This window comes from Pan paniscus, chromosome 9 (assembly GCF_029289425.2).
Source record: "Pan paniscus chromosome 9, NHGRI_mPanPan1-v2.0_pri, whole genome shotgun sequence".
NCBI lineage: Eukaryota > Metazoa > Chordata > Mammalia > Primates > Hominidae > Pan > Pan paniscus.
Genome location: NC_073258.2, coordinates 5,510,479 through 5,527,218, shown reverse-complemented (window position 1 = coordinate 5,527,218; position 16,740 = coordinate 5,510,479). Strand labels below are relative to the sequence as shown.

The following is a 16,740-nucleotide window of genomic DNA, read 5'->3' as shown; positions in this document are numbered from 1 at the left end:
TTATTACACCTCTCAGGCAGTGTCCTGTGCCTGCCACCACCTCCGGCTGACTTCCTGCCCCTCCCAGGTCATCCGCACCCACCCTTCGCCTACCTCACACCAGGCAGCGGCCTGAGAAGCCCGGCCACGCCCACCATGCCTGGGTCCTCACTCCCACTGCTCTCTTGCAGGGAAGGACATGGAGCCCAACGGCCCGTCGCTGCCCAGGGATGAAGGGCCCCCGACCCCAAGCTCTGCCACGAAGGTGCCACCGGTAAGAGCCTGGGTATGGGAGGATCCATGAGCCAGAGCCTGGCTCTAGGGACAGCAGGAAACGGCTGGGGAAAAGGACAGCAGGGCGTCCAGCTGAGCCTGCCATTCCAGCCTGTTCCGGGGAAACAGCTCCCAATCCTAGACTGTGCTGCTCCGGGAGGGCTGCTGGTGGATATTTGGGCTGTTTTCACCATATAGCTGTCATGAAAAATGCTTCCGTGAACATGTGTGCACGTGTATTTGACTATCAGTTTTCAGTTCTCTCAGGTATAAACCTAGAGTAATTGGAATTGCTAGGTCACATGGTAATTCCAGGATAATATAGAACTCTCAAAATTCTCTGTTTAACTTTTGGAGGAACTGCCAAACTCCTTTCCCAGCGGCTGCACCATCTTACATGGCCACCCACAGTGCACAAAGGCTCCAGTTCCTCACATCCTCACCAACGCTTGCTATTTTCTGATTTGTTGTTTTCTTTTTTCCTTTTTCTTTGAAATGGAGTCTCCCTCTGTCACCCAGGCTGGAGTGCAGTAGCACAATCTCAGCTCACTGCAAGCTCCGCCTCCCAAGTTCACGCCATTCTGCCTCAGCCTCCCGAGGAGCTGGGACTACAGGTGCCCGCCACCACGCCCGGCCAATTTTTTGTTTTTTGTTTTTTGTTTTTTTTGTTTTTTGAGACGGAGTCTCGCTCTGTCGCCCAGGCTGGAGTGCAGTGGCACGATCTCGGCTCACTGCAAGCTCCGCCTCCCGGGTTCACACCATGCCCCTGCCTCAGCCTCCCAAGTAGCTGGGACTACAGGCGCCCGCTACCACGCCCAGCCAATTTTTTTGTATTTTTAGTAGAGACGGGTTTCACCATGTTAGCCAGGATGGCCTTGATCTCCTGACCTCATGATCCACCCGCCTCGGCCTCCCAAAGTGCTGGGATTACAGGCGTGATTTGTTCTTTTTTGTGTTATTTTTATAGCTATCCTAGCGGGTATGAAGTAGCATCTCACTGCGGCTTCAGTTTGCATCTCTAATGACGGATAACATTGAACATCTTCGTGCACCCATTAGCCATTTGTATGTCCTGTTTGGAGAAATGTCTATTCCAGTTATTTGTCCATTTTTGGAATGGGTTGTTTGCCTTTTTGTTGCTGAGCTGCAAGAGTTCTTTATGCATTTTGGATACCAGGTCCTTATCCGATACATGATTTGCAACTACTTCCTCCCATTCCGTAGGTGGTTCTAAATTATATTTTTAAGGAATTTTCATAGGTTGCAAAGTTCTGGTCAGCCTGAAGTTCACAGTTCTGAGCAGCACTTCTCATCTCTCAGGTGCCTCCTTGTGGCACTGTGCCCTGATGCACAGTAGCACTGAGGAGTGAGCAGAGGACCTGGCATGCCTGGACGGGGTACCCACCTGGCCTGCAGGAGGGAGGAGTGGGCAGGCACTCTCTGCAGTGCTGGGGCTGCAGGGGCTGCAGTGACCAGACCCAAGGGTCCTGCCCAGTTAGGGAGCAGGGGTTGCAAGTGCTCCATCCCATGCCACGCGGTCTTGCCTCTCTCTTCCCCTGTTGCCTCAAATACGCACAGCCCCATTCAGCTGCATCTAGTGGGAAGCTGGGCAGAGGGGTATTGGCAGCAGGTTCATGCGTCCATCAATCCATCCATCCATCCGTCCATTCATTCATTCGAGATGCTTGCTAAGCCCCCAGCTGCCGGTGTGAATGGGCAGTAGGGTAGAACCCTCCCCTGGTGGAAGCCACAGACAATCATCAGTTCACCACAGAAACGGCTGCGTGGTTGTATTGCAAAAGTCCTGGGTGGGCCAAGGGTGGTGTGTGTCACCAGGACCTGTGCCAGCAGGGATATGAGCTGTCCTGCTTCTGGGGAAGCAGCTCAGGGAGCCTGAGAAAGAAAGGAGCAGGGGCTACCCAGCCACAGGGAAAAGCATTCCAGGCTGGGAACACCATGTGCCAAGGTAACTAAGGGCATCATGAACAAGATCCTGGCTCAGGGGACTCCCAGGAGGGCAACTTAGGACACCTTCTCTGCCAGCCTGGGTCCCTGGAGGCCTGTCAACTGGCCAGGGTCCAGCATATGCCTCGTCACTCAGATCTGCCTCCTCCTTATCACTCATCGTCAGCCCAAAGACTGCTTCCAAGTCAGAGCCCCCCAGGCACCCCATCTTGTGCCCTTTTCTTCTTGTGATCCTGAATGTTCTTACTTGGCTAAGAAAGTGCCACAATGGAGCAACACTGCCTGGGTTCAGTCCCAGCTCAGCTCCTTATTAGCTGTGTGACCTTGGGCAGGTTTCTGAACCTCTCTGTGCGTAGGCTCTTCCTCTGTACAATGCTGAGAATAACAACGATGATCTGAGCTGTGGGATCTAACGTGCTTACATCCATGCACAGAACTGCAGAACCGCAGCGCTCACCTGACCCCTGGCTCCTCCCGCCTCTGCATGCTGGTGGCTGGTCTGCCTCTCCCTGAAAGAGCAGGACACTGGCATCTTTACTTTCTAACCTCAGTGCCTAAGGCCAAGCCTGGTGCCCAGTGCTGCCAGGACCGCCGGTCCGTGGAACGGTTCCATGCCCTGCCCCTTGCTAGCCCTCCACCTCTCTGTGCCTTGATTTCCCAGGCACAGAAATAAAATAGGGACAATAACCGGCCCCACCTTATGCATGGCTGGAGAATGAGGGGGATGAATACAGGCAGCACCCGAACAGGACCTGGTGCCCCAGCAGACAAGGCTTTAGCTCTGTACTTAGCACCATCATGATTGGGGTGGGGGCAGTCCCCAGCGCCCAGGGCTTCTAGCCAGGAGAAGGCCTGAGGGAGGCTTTCCTCGCCTTAGAGGCTCCGCTGGAAAGTGCTGAGCACCCGCAGACGCCCAGCCACAGCAGGGCAGGGCGGGCATGCTTTCTCTGGAAAAGGCCAGACGGCATTTAGGCCCCGCCGCAGCGCAGGCTCCGTTCCAGGTACTCAGCACAGCCATCCAAGCACGAGAACAGCCACAGACAACGCCTGCCGGATTGCCTGGACGTGTGCCAAGAAAACCTTATTTATGGACTCCTCATTTGAATTTCATATAATTTTCACATCTCACAAATTATTCTTGTGATTTTTTTTCAACTGATTAAAACTGTGGAAGCTGTTCTTAGCTTGCAGACCACGCGGAAGGAGGCAGCAGGCAGGATTCGGGTCGTAGCTTGCTGTCCCCAGCCTGCAGGCTTTAGACCTGGTTCTGTGTCCCAACTCGCCCCCTACCCTGCCTCAGGTTCCCCATCTGTAGAAGAACCGTGGCCCCCTTCTGCCTCCAACATATTGAGACTGCCGCCCTGGGCCCATGCAGTCAGCCACGTGCTGGGGTCAGGTTCGGGCCTGGACAGTGACCTCTGCCCACGGCTCCCAGGGGATGGGGTGGGCACCCCCACTGCACGCCCCCCACCAGTACGTTGGCCCTGCCCAGAGCTGGGCACATGCAGTGGCTAAGGAGCAGCCATGCCAGGTACCCTGGGGGGAAGACAAGGCAGGGAAGCTGTTCTTTTGGGTGGATGCAGGGCTGGTCCCCAGAGACCCAGCCTGAGTGCTTGTTGCCACCATCTCATGGCCGCCGCCGAGCTCCTCTTCTGCGAACTCCACCCTCTGGCACCCTGACTGCTTTCCTCAGCGGCCTCCCAGGTGTCCCCTCAAAGACGGCTGTCCCTCAGGGCTCAGTCAGACCTGTAGGAAGTCAGCCCTGAACCCTGATGTCCCCACATTTCCCTCCTTCCTGACCACCCTGCCCCATCCCAGCATGTGCCCCGGGGAGGATGGGTCCCCTCCTGTCACTGGCGTGTGCCCATGGAGGGTCTCTCGTCAGCCACCCTTGTTCTTCCATCCCCCCATGGCAGCCCCGGAAGTGCTGCTGGGGGGGATGGAGGGTGCCAGGCGGGAAACGAGTGGAGCGCCCTTCTCTGACTTCTGCCCTCATATCCTTGGCATCAGGCCAACCTGGGCTCCTAGCCCTGGGCCGGCCCCTGTGCCCTGTCCTGCATACCCACCTCTCTCTTTCAGGCAGAGTACAGGCTGTGCAATGGGTCAGACAAGGAATGTGTGTCCCCCACTGCCAGGGTCACCAAGAAGGAGACTCTCAAGGTGAGCCCGGGCCCGGGGAGGGTGCAGCAGTGTCATTGTCAGACCGACGGCCACCTGAGCCAGGGAGGTCACCCTCCCCACCTGTCAAAAGGAGGGGACAAACCGCACCTGGTCGCCTCCACACTCCCTACTTCCTCTCCTGCCCCTGCCCCTGGACCCATCCCTGGGCTGGACGGTGGGAGGAGCTGGGGCAGCTCGGTGCCTTCTCCCATGACCCACCGCGGGTGCCCTGGGCCCAGGCGCAGAAGGAGAACTACCGGCAGGAGAAGAAGCGCGCCACACGGCAGCTGCTCAGCGCTCTGACAGACCCCAGCGTGGTCATCATGGCTGACAGCCTGAAGGTAGGTGATGCCTGGCCTCCGGCCACCCAGGACACGGGTCAGCGTGCTGCTGCCATAACAAAGGACCACAAACCAGGTGGCCTGAAACGATGGAAATTCACTTCCCTGCATCCAGCCGTTATCACTGCAGCCTCTGCTCCTTCCTCATGAGGCCTTTCCTTACCCACCTGTCTCTCCCCCTTTTTATAAGGACACCGGTGGTAGGAATTAGGGCCACCTTACTCCAGTGTAGCCCCATCTTCACCTGATTATGTCTGCAAAGACCCCATTTCCGAATAAGGTGGGGCCTGGCCAGTGGGCAGAGGGCGCTGGGGAGGGAGACATTGCTCTGGTTTCTGGGAGAGGACCCCACATCAGGGCCAGGTGTCCTGTGTTCAGACCTCACGGAGACCGTGGCCATTCACTCGCCTCTGAGCCTCTGTTACCCCTTGTGTACAGTGGAGGTAAAACTGCCCAACTCCGAGGCTGCTGGGCAATGCATACCAGATAAGTGTGCCCAGCCCTGGTGTCTGCAGAGCCCAGGCCCACGTAGGCTGCTTCTACCCGCATACCAAAATGATGAATCAAAAGTTAGGTGCAAAAGTGAGTATTTAGAATGAGAAAAGAAGACAACTACTTTCAGAATTTACAGAGCTGCCAGGCCGGGTGCAGTGGCTCACACCTGTAATCCCAACACTTTGGGAGGCTAAGGTGGGTGGATCACCTGAGGTCAGGAGTTTGAGACCAGCCTGTCCAAAATGGCAAAACCCTGTCTCTACTAAAAATACAGAAATTAGCCAGGCATGGTGGCGGGCGCCTGTAATCCCAGCTACTCAGGCGGCTGAGGCAGGAGAATCGCTTGAACCTGGGAGGCGGAGGTTGCAGTGAGCCAAGATAGCACCACTGCACCTCCAGCCTGGGAAACAGAGACTCTGTCTCAAAAAAAAAAAAAAAAAGAATCTACAAAGCTGCCAGTTACAATAGTCACACCACTCATTGCTGGTTCCTCCCTGAGGCCCTTGACCTTGAACTTGACCCACGTGACCCTCACAAGTAAATCTGTCCCTGCTGCCACGTATTTCTTTGCATTCACCATAACATATGGGCTCCTTTTAAAAACTGAACAAGGACCCTGCCCTGAGTTCCACTCTGAGTCCTGGGGCACTGCTTGCCGTGGCTTGGCCCCTGCTCGGGCACACGATAGACACAGGACATCACCCCAGGGAGTGAGGGTGAGGAAGGGGTGAATTCCGAACTGGTGTGGGGGAGTGAGGGAGGGGAAGGGCCCCTCGGCAGCCCACCCTGGTCTGTGCCTGGCTCCCCGCCAAGCCATCAAGATGCCCCAGGGGTGGCAGCCCCAGAGGGTGGGCATTGACGCCAGCATCCTCCCTGCAGATCCGCGGCACCCTGAAGAGCTGGACCAAGCTGTGGTGCGTGCTGAAGCCGGGGGTGCTGCTCATCTACAAGACGCCCAAGGTGGGCCAGTGGGTGGGCACGGTGCTGCTACACTGCTGCGAGCTCATCGAGCGGCCCTCCAAGAAGGACGGCTTCTGCTTCAAGCTCTTCCACCCGCTGGATCAGTCCGTCTGGGCCGTGAAGGTGCTGCGGAGGGGTGGGGTTGAAGACAGAGGCCCCGTAGGGCCAAGGGGCTCATCCCTAGGGCCCTGGTGGAGGGTAGAGCCAACCAGCTGAATGGCCCCCTTGCGGCCTTGGGCAGGTCTCTCACCTTCTCTGAGCCCCACATGCGGCCACGGGATCAGATATGGCCACTGGTGCTCCATGTAAAGCACACAGTAGGCTGCAAGGAGGTGGCATCAAGGTCACCCCAGCCCCTCACCCAGCTGCTGTCCAGGAGGGACAACACTGGCTGCTCCCCAGGGGTGGCCGAGGAACAGCGCCCAGCCCTCACCCCTCCTAACGCGGGGCTGCCCTGCCAGCTCTAACGGGTGGGAAACCAGAGAAACCCTGAACACCTGGTTACCTTTGGATTTCAGAGAAACATCAGGGTTCTTTCATACTAGTATGACCCCAGTCATGTATGGGAAATACTTACACCAAAAAGCTACTCATGGTTTCTCTGGGATTCGAACATCACTGGGCATCCTGGATGTGCCTTTGCTGATTCTGGACAGCCCAAGTCGGGAGGCTCAGAGCTGGAAAGCTAAGGGCAGAGCTGCCAGCTAAGAAAGGGGACAGAGCTCCCCCACCTACCCGCCTCTCTGCAGCCAAGTGTCTACCTGGCCAGGTGCCTGGCTCCACCTGGTGGCCCTGTGGCCCTGGGCGTGTCCAGGTGGTCCCAGGTGTGGATCTGCATGGTTCTGCCTGACTTGTCTGTGCAGCTGGCCCTGGGTGTTGCCTCGGGTGACACCCAGATCTCTCTCTCTCCAGGGCCCCAAAGGTGAGAGCGTGGGCTCCATCACACAGCCCCTGCCCAGCAGCTACCTGATCTTCAGGGCCGCCTCCGAGTCAGATGGTGAGTCCCTGCCAGCTTGCGCATCTCCCCAGTGCCCCCACCTGAAGTGGGCCCCCTTTTAAGGTTGTAGCCCGGGTACAGGTGGCCCCAGTTCAGTCCCTTCTACTGTCTGGGGGCAGCCTGAAGTCTGGCCAGGATGAGCCCGGCTCGGAGTCAGGCCTACACTCACACAGCCCCCATGCCTAGCCTCAGTTTTCCCATGAGTAAAATGTGACATTAAAATACCACCTGTCAAAGGCCAGGCGTGGTGGCTCACACCTGTAATCCCAGCACTTTGGGAAGCCAAGGCGGGTAGATTACTTGAGGTCAGGAGTTCAGGACCAGCCTGGCCAACATGGTGAAACCCCGACTCTCCTAAAAAATACAAAAATTAGCCAGGCGTGGTGGCAGGCGCCTGTAATCCCAGCTACTCGAGAGACTGAGACAGGAGGATTGCTTGAACCCGGGAGATGGAAGTTGCAGCAATCCAAGATGGTGCCATTGCACTCCAGCCTGGGCGACAAGAGCAAAAGTCCGTCTTAAAGAAAAAAAAAAACCACCTGTCACCCCAATGTTATGAGAACCCAGTGACCTTATAAAAGCACCCATATAACAATTACTGAGCTCCAACCACATGCCAGTGTGAACCCCAAACATCTGAGACAGGTCTCAGTTAATTTAGAAAGTTTATTTTGCCAGGCCGGGTGCAGTGGCTCACACCTGTAATCCCAGCACTTTGGGAGGCTGAGGCAGGTGGATCACCTGAGGTCAGGAGTTTGACCAGCCTGATCAACATGGCGAAACCCTGTCTCTACTAAAAATACAAAATTAGCTGGGCATGGTGGTGGGTGCCCATGATCCCAACTACTCGGGAGGCTGAGGCAAGAGAATCCCTTGAACCCAGGAGGCAGAGTTTGCAGTGAGCCAAGATCACACCACTGCACTCCAGCCTGGGTGACAGAGGGAGACTCCATCTCAAAAAAAAAAAAAAAAAAGTTTATTTTGCTAAGGTTGAGGCCGTGCCTGTGACACAGCCTCAGGAGGTCCTGATGACTTGTGCCCAAGGTGGTCCGAGCACAGTTTGGTTTTATACATTTTAGGGAGATATGAGACATCAGTCAACACATGCAAGATGAACATTGGTTCGGTCTGGAAAGGCGGGACAATCAAAGCCGGGAGGGGGCTTCCAGGTCATAGGTAGATTAGAGACAAATGGTTGCATTCCTTTGAGTTTCTGATGAGCCTCTCCAAAGGAGACAATCAGATCTGCATTTATCTCAGTGAGCAGAGGGGTGACTTGGAATAGAATGGGGGGGGGGGCAGGTTGGCCCCTAGCAGTGCCCAGCTTGACTTTTCCCTTTAGCTTCATGATTTTGGGAGCCCAAGATATTTTCCTTTCACATTTCCCCCCTTTTTAAAAATCTTTTGGAGAAAGCATTTTAGAAGAAAACGAGTCTCTGGTCTCAGGTTCCACCTGATCTCTCATGGCTAGGATGGTTTATTCCTACACAGGTAGGTCCCAAGTTATTAGGAAAGCTCATTTTCAGAAGGCTGTGAAGTCTCATGTCCTATGAAGAGAAAATATTAGGAGGAAGGCAGAAAAACAACAACAAACAAAAGAACAATCCTGGGAAATTGGTATAGGTCACATTACTCTGAAGTCCATACATCAGTAGGCAGGCAAGAAAGTGGCTTATGTATGTAAGTAGGTTGCTGTTATTTTCTTCTGAAGTTTAAGTTGTCTAGCTTCAGTTTGCAGGGCTTTAAGAAAGGACAGCTTAGTCTTCAGCGACTCCAAATTAGGAAAAATGGGAAAAAATGAAGGAAAAAAAATTGAAAACATTATTTTGAAGACCTGTAGCCAACAAAAATTAGAATTTCATCCAAAGTGTAGAAAATAACAAAAATTGAAAAACATTAGGGAAGAGTAGAATCTAACAACAGCTGTACTATAGTTTTTGAAACATAATTTTTTCTCTCCAGTTTTCCATTTTAACTAAGGACAAATTATGGTAGGACTGGTTTGCTTTATTATACTTGGACTAATTATTTATATACAGTGCAGCAAGAGTAATTAGTTTTTACATAGGCTTTTAAATTGTCTTTGATGGAACTTTGTTCCATAGAAAGAATCTCAGAAAAGACTTTCTTAAAGCTGAGCCCAGTCATGGACTTGTACCATTAAATGCCTATAAGTTGGGCAAATTATTATCTTCTTGAGGTTCCAAGATAAATTTGGAGCTCCTGGGCCTGTCAGAAAGTGACATTCTTTACTTACCACAGGTCAGGAACCCTGTACAGGGACTGTGTAGATGAGGTATGAGGCCAGTTTTTCCAAGGGGCTTTCATTGGCTCCATAAGTCAAGTTTTGAGTCCTTAAAGGAAAGCACATAATTCCAGGCAAAGCCTTGGTAAAATAACCAATTTCTCCAATTGTGTCCTGTTACAAATGAAAACAGATTCTTACTGCACTTATGCAAATAACTGTATTGTCATAAGTTACGAATACTCACAGATAGTTTTCAAATTCTGTAAAAATTAGGTAGAGAGAAACAAATATGCTCCAAATTTTGTTCATAGGAGTATACTCAATTGTTAAAAGCTGTAAATAGCTTAAAGTTTTCTTGTCTCTGAGAAACAAAAGAAAGGCTCCACAATGTTTTAAGCAAAAAGTCAAAAAGATTACTTCACACTTCTTTTTTTTTTTTTTTTTGTGATGGAGTCTCACTCTGTTGCCCAGACTGGAGTGCAGTGGTGCCATCTCGGCTCACTGCCACCTCCACCTCCTGGGTTCAAGCGATTCTCCTGCCTCAGCCTCCCAAGTAGCTGGAATTACAGGCATCCGCCACCACACCCAGCTAATTTTTGTACTTTTAGTAGAGATGGGGTTTCACCATGTTGGCCAGGCTGTTCTCGAACTCCTGACCTCAAGTGATCCACCCACCATGGCCTCCCAAAGTGCTGGGATTACAGGCGTGAGCCACCACACCTGGCAATTACTTCACACTTCTATTAGTTTAGTCCATGCAGTTAATTCCTGTTCTGCTTCAAATTTATGAACATTTCAGCTCTCCATGAACCCTGAAAGTTTTTCCTCTATTCTGATGTCACAGTCTCTAAAGTTATCAGAAACCAGCATTCAAGAGCACCTGTTAGAGTTTTACAGCTGATTATAAAACCACCTTCTAAAGAGGACCAAAACAAGACAACGATTGTTTGTGGATGATAAAAAGTTTTAGGGCAGCCATACTCAAAGACACAATTGACAAGGAAATTGTTACCTCTGTGGCACAAAATAATTTAACATAACAATTATAATTATTACTGATAATGTATATTAGGTCATATCAGAATTATAGGAGTTTCCTATAATTTTGGAACACATACCAGTAACATATTTATACAAATATAGCCCAAAGAAAACCAAATAACATTTTATATTTGACACTGCTTCCTGTATAATTTTTTATACCAAATAAGCCAAATATGTCATTTTTGGACTTTAGGGAACCTATTAATAATATCTTCAAGGATTAGGTTAGAAAAAGACATAATTTATAATTTGATTTTGGAAAGTTTGTCAAATTTTAAAGGTTTAAAACACTTGATATTACAAAGTAGGATTACAAGTCATTGTAAAATAATTCACTCATTTGAACAAAGTGATACCTCAAGGATTTAAAAAAAAAAAAGGCAAAAGCCTTCACTCTTTGAGACAGGAGACTTAGTTTTCCAAACAGTAAGCCCTAATAACATCATGAAGCCAATTAAATTGTTTTCCAAAATTACAATCTATAAAATTTTCATCTTGATCATAAGATATAACTTCCATAAGCCTTATAACCTTTATTAAGGAGTCAGTTATTGTTTCAAGAAAACCTTGTTAATCTGACACAGGGGCCCATATGCTAGTCTTGCATCAGTGTGCCTTTGACATTAATGATTAATTTATAGAGAAACTGAACTTACTTTATCTCTCAAAGTCAGCCCTTACAATCTCACATGTCTGTCTCTTCTGGGATAGTCTCTGGGCCTTGAGGAGTTGAACAGCTTTAATTTCTGTGTCTCAGGAATGTGGTTTATTTTGATTGGCATCTTCTACTGGGCCTGAAGATGAAGCTTTAATTGCTGTCAGTGTTTAAAATTTAGCAGGACTTGGTGTTCTTTTTAGACCCATGAGTCAAATCCCTGTAACTCAATGTCGCAAGGACTTTAAAAGCACATACAAGAAGATATAAGGACGGAATAACCTTGATTTAAAAAAAATTTTAATATCTGTTTTTCCTAAGCAAACCAAACTTAATAATAATGGCATAGGAATTATTTTGATAAAACATAAAATCTGTTAGGCCACTTACCAAAAGGCAAAAGCAAATACCTTCTGCAGTGTATAGAATATTATGTTAGAAGAAAACATTTTCTTTAAGAAAACATTGTTAGCATCAGGCCACACACACACAAAAAAACAGAACCTGAGGAGGAAAACAAAACTTATATGAGCTGAAAATGAGTTGAAGGGAAGTGTTACTATTTTGTTCCTTTTAAGAGGGAAGAGAAAACTGAAACTGGCAAGATGCAATGAAAGTTGAACTTTGGGTTAAAATTAAAAAATTAAAATATCTTATAATTGATTAAGAGTAAATCAACCTCTTAAGAAAATGTCGGCCAGGTGCGGTGGCTCATGCCTGTAATCCCAGCACTTTTGGGAGGCCGAGGCAGGAGAATCACGAAGTCAGGAGATCAAGACCATCCTGGCTAACATGGTAAAACCCCATCTCTACTAAAAATACAAAAAAAAATTAGCCAGGCGTGGTGGCAGGCGCCTGTAGTCCCAGCTACTCAGGAGGCTGGGGCAGGAGAATGGCGTGAACCCAGGAGGTGGAGTTTGCAGTGAGCCGAGATCACGCCACTGCACTCCAGCCTGGGCAACAGAGTGAGACTCTGTCTAAAAAAAAAAAAGTCATTGCTCTAACCAATTCTTTAGTCTATAACTGTTTTTTTTACATCAAACCCAATCTCTAGAAAGACCATTATAATTTCCCTTTAGTCATAGACAACTTGATCATATAAAAGGGTTTTTTTTTAATAGATCCTCTTATTGTGCCTTCCATAGACCATTCATGCCACGCTTGGACTTTCTGGTTTGTCCTGAACATCCCTCTTTCTTAAACAACCAGTCATTTTACTCTAGGACTAAATTTACCATACAAGATTCTTTCTCATATGAAATTATTTCTCTTTAAGCTTTCTTACTCCCCACCAAAAAACACTTTTTTATAACTTTCTTTACATCTCTTTTACTCTTTTATTTCCTGGTTCCTTTTACCTTGTTTTATACATGACCTTTAAATAAGCTTTGAATTAGGCAAAAATTGTTCACCTTTTTCAAAAGGACATGCTTTCTTTTAGAAAGCATATTTTCCTACAAATATATTTTTATTGGAAAATATCCAAATAGTGACATATCTTATTTAATCTAACTTTAAATTCTAAATTATGATGAATTTGTCTACAAGTATTTGTCCTATTACATTTACCTAATTATTTTAATCATTTACCTAGATTATTTATAAAAAACTGCAATTGTCATTATTTAAATTATGGAAACACCATTGCAAAATTATAACTGAGACAGTGAAAGAGATTTGACCTAACCGACTCCATCTTGTTTCTAACCTTCAAGCTATCCTTGTTCATTCCTGGGCATAGGTCAAACTAACTTTGGGAGGAACTTAGTTTATAGTTTACCTGAAACAAAGACTATAACAGTCTTTCTCAAAATAAACCTTACTGCCTGTGGACTAGACTACCTAAAGCCACCAGATTAGAAGTTATGGTAATCTTACTAAATTTAAGATGTAGCTATTTTTATTAAACCAATATAATTTTTTTTTTTTTTTGAGATGGAGCCTTGCTCTAGTCTCCCAGGCTGGAGTGCAGTGGTGCGATCTTGGCTCACTGTTACCTCTGCCTCCCAGGTCAAGCAATTCTCCTGCCTCAGCCTCACGAGTAGCTGGGATTACAGGTGCCTGCCAACACGCCTGGCTAATTTTTGTATTTTTAGTAGAGATGGGGTTTCACTATGTTGCAGACTGGTCTTGAACTCCTGACTTTGTGATCCACCCACTTCAGCCTCCCAAAGTGCTGAGATTACAGGCATTATTAAAGATTACACAAGCAAAGATCATTCTATCTTGGGCTGGGTTTATAGTTTCGTAACTCCTATGCCAAATTTTGACACCTTATGGTATTTGGCAGAGATAAGTATGAAATTGCTTGATTAATAAATGCAAACAAAAATATATGCTGGCAATTCTTAAGACATTTCTAATATTACTTTACCCATAATTTTAAAGCTAGCTTATTTATTAAAGATTTTATTTAAGTTACATAAACTTGAAAAAGCATTTGACTTGTCTTGTTTCCTGATCAAGTATTTGATTCAAGTGCATTTACTTTCTTAAGCCAATCAATTAGAGCCCTTTTATATATTTTCAGTAGTGAAACATTGTGTACACAACACATAAATACATAGACATATTAGGCATGCCAATAGAAGTACATCTCATAGGTTTATAAAAACTTTTTTTTCCTGTCTTAGACTTTCAGATTCTTGATAACCTGTTTCACAACCCTAGGCAATTGTCAGCTAAATAGCCTTAAATTTGCATATTAAGGGAAACAACTCAGGTGAAAATCAAATAGCAAAATTTGCATAAGGTACAGAGAGAAAAAGTCTGGTGGTGCTAGAGGGAGACTAAAGATGGATGCCAAATCAAACAAAATTATAGAAATCTATCATAGGATTGCATAAGGAGACCAGTTTTATTTAGTAGGGACTACCTATCATTTAACTGGATCTCTGAGCTCTGGGAAGAGCCCACACTGAATCCTGGGTCTCCAAAAAGGGAGAATTATCATGAGGTTAGACCACGTGATGCTTTTATAGTGCACTTACAAATTTTTTTTAAACAAAGACATTTCTAAGTGTCTAAACCACACTCTTCCTTAAAAGCCCAAGAGTAACCACTGTTGCAATAACTACTTTAGTCAAAAAAAAAAAAAAAGAAAAGAAAACACAAAACAGGTTACACAATACAAAAGTAAGCAGTTTAAGAGCTGAGACAAACTTGTCTGTTTACATTCTTGGGGTTTCATAAGAAAAAACAAGTTTCTCCCCCAAGGGGAGTCTGGCACCCTCTCCATTTTCTTTAAGGAACCCCAGGCTACTATAAACTATTTTAGGTCCCCCATGCGGCAGAAGGTGCAAGAGAAAGGAGAGACAGCAGAAGTAAATCAAGAAACAGAATTCGGTCAACTAAGAAGAAAAAACCCTTTTGCTCAAAAAAAGACAAGGTCCTAGGAGAAAAACAAAAACAGAAACATGAAGGTCTCTTAAATACAAACACACACATATGCACACACACACATGCACACACACATGCACACACACATGCACACACACATGCACACGCACACACATGTGCGTGCACACATATACACACATATGCACACACACATGCACACACACGCACACACATGTGCGCGCACACATATACACACATATGCACACACATGCACGCACACAGATATGCACACACACACAGCTTGGAATGTTAGCTTTTCATTAAACTGACTTTTAACCATTGAGCTTCTTTGAAAAAATCTTTTTAAATCTCATTCCATATTTCAACTAGGACAAATTTCAACGAGGACACAGAAGTACAGTCATTACTCTTTCAGTTTGGCCTAGCTAGTGAAAATGTGGCCTTGTTATATGAATAAAGCCCCTTAGTAGTCAAAATCAAAATCTTTCCTCTTTTTTTTTTCCTTTTGCTGGCCGTTTTTCTCCCCCCATCACGCCACCATTGTGTGTGGGGGTGGGGAGGGGAATTCAGCCACTTCAGAGGCCTTGTTCCCCATAATTTGGAACTTCCTTCAGATTTGATCAAGCCAGATAGAGGTCAATGGGAAAAAGACCAAAACAACAAAAACAGAAACAATCAACAACAAAAAAACAGTTAAGCGAAACAAACAATCGCACAACTTACGTGATCACTGAGTGATCTAATGGTAAGGAGAAATTAAGACCAGCTGGTTGTTAATCTTAACTTTAGCTAAGACAAACCACAATTCAGTTACTTCCCTAGGGATGGGTCTCAGGCTGAAAACTCAGATCTCCACCATCCTGGGAGCAGGAAAAAAAAAAATTCATCTTCCCTGTTGGAAGCAAGCTCGAACTCCATAAAGGAGTTACCTGCCTTCCATCGTCATGGAAGCAGAGAAAACTTGCCTTCCTTGTATCGGAAGCAAGTAAAACTCCAAAAAGAGAAGTTGTAAAGCAAAATAAACTTTAGATCTCGACCAAATTTTGAGAGATCAGGGATTCTCTGCGGCAGGGGGTGGGGGTGGGGCGCGGGGGGAGGTGCTTCCAGGCCTCAGCAAATTGTCTTATTGGTTTGAGCCATAAAGTTAGCTCAAGCTGGTACCAAGCACCAATAGGAGACTTGTGAAAAGTCAGGGGCATCTCCACTCAGAATCCTTCAGTGGTTACCAAAATGTTTGAACCCTGAAAATCCGAGACAGGTCTCAGTTAATTTAGAAAGTTTATTTTGCCAAGGTTGAAGACGCCTACCTGTGATACAGCCTCAGGAGGTCCTGACGATGTGCCCAGGGTGGCCAGAGCACAGTTTGGTTTTAGGGAGACATGAGACATTAACCAACATATGTAAGATGAACATTGGTTTGGTCTGGAAAGGCGGGACAACTTCAAGCGGGGAGGGGCTTCCAGGTCATAGGTAGATAAGAGAAAGATGGTTGCATTTTTTTGAGTTAATGATGAGCTTCTCCAAAGGAGACAATGAGATATGTGTTTATCTCAGTGAGAAGAGGGGTGACTTGGAATAGAATGGGAGGCAGGTTGGCCCTAAGCAGTTCCCAGCTTGCGTTTTTCCCTTTAGCTTAGTGATTTGAGGGGCCCAAGATTTTCCTTTCACACCAGGCACCATTGAAACAACAGGTTCTACTGTTATCATCCACATTAGACAGATCAGGAAACTGAGGCACAGGCAAACTGCCAGCAAGAAAGTGCTAGAATGCGAATTTCCCTGACTCCCAAATGCATTGCACGCTGTTGCTGTTCCCTGAGTGGCCGCTCAGGCAGCTGTGACTGCGATGATCCTGCACCTGGAGGGATTCCCTCTTGGCCGTTCCTCCCTCTAACCTGAGGCTGGGGCCCTACCCCACCTCGCCCTCCAGTGGCTGCTCTGGGTAAATGCGGTTGCTCCACCTCCTCTAACCCCAGGATGATGCCTCCCAGAGCAGTGGGGTGAGGGGCTCCCATCCCGCCGGTGGTGCAGACCTAAAGCAGTCTGGCCTTGACCACGGGGCTCCGGTGCCTCTCAGGTTGGAGTCTCGGTGCCACATCACCCCTGGTGTTCAGATGCCACATCCATGCTCCTTCCTGGGCCATCCTGAGTCCCCCACTCTGTGCCAGGTCCCATGCAGGCCCGGGGATGGACAGGGCAGCCCACAGCCTCTGTGCTCCTGGGTGAGGTGGATAACCAACCATCAGATAAGGCAGGTTGGGCT

General features: G+C 47.7%; 1 protein-coding gene across 4 annotated transcripts in view; it reads left to right on the top strand.

Annotated features, from left to right (window-relative positions):
• Nucleotides 1-16,740, top strand: part of OSBPL5 (oxysterol binding protein like 5) — an 84,046-nt gene that overhangs the window by 39,820 nt on the left and 27,486 nt on the right. For all 4 annotated transcript variants that reach the window (XM_055093985.2, XM_063608058.1, XM_055093983.2 and 1 more), the window contains exons 3-7: nucleotides 171-253; nucleotides 4,297-4,377; nucleotides 4,617-4,718; nucleotides 6,093-6,296; nucleotides 7,086-7,170. In XM_055093985.2, the coding sequence (XP_054949960.1) occupies nucleotides 171-253; nucleotides 4,297-4,377; nucleotides 4,617-4,718; nucleotides 6,093-6,296; nucleotides 7,086-7,170 (555 nt within the window). The remainder of the gene's footprint in view (nucleotides 1-170; nucleotides 254-4,296; nucleotides 4,378-4,616; nucleotides 4,719-6,092; nucleotides 6,297-7,085; nucleotides 7,171-16,740) is intronic.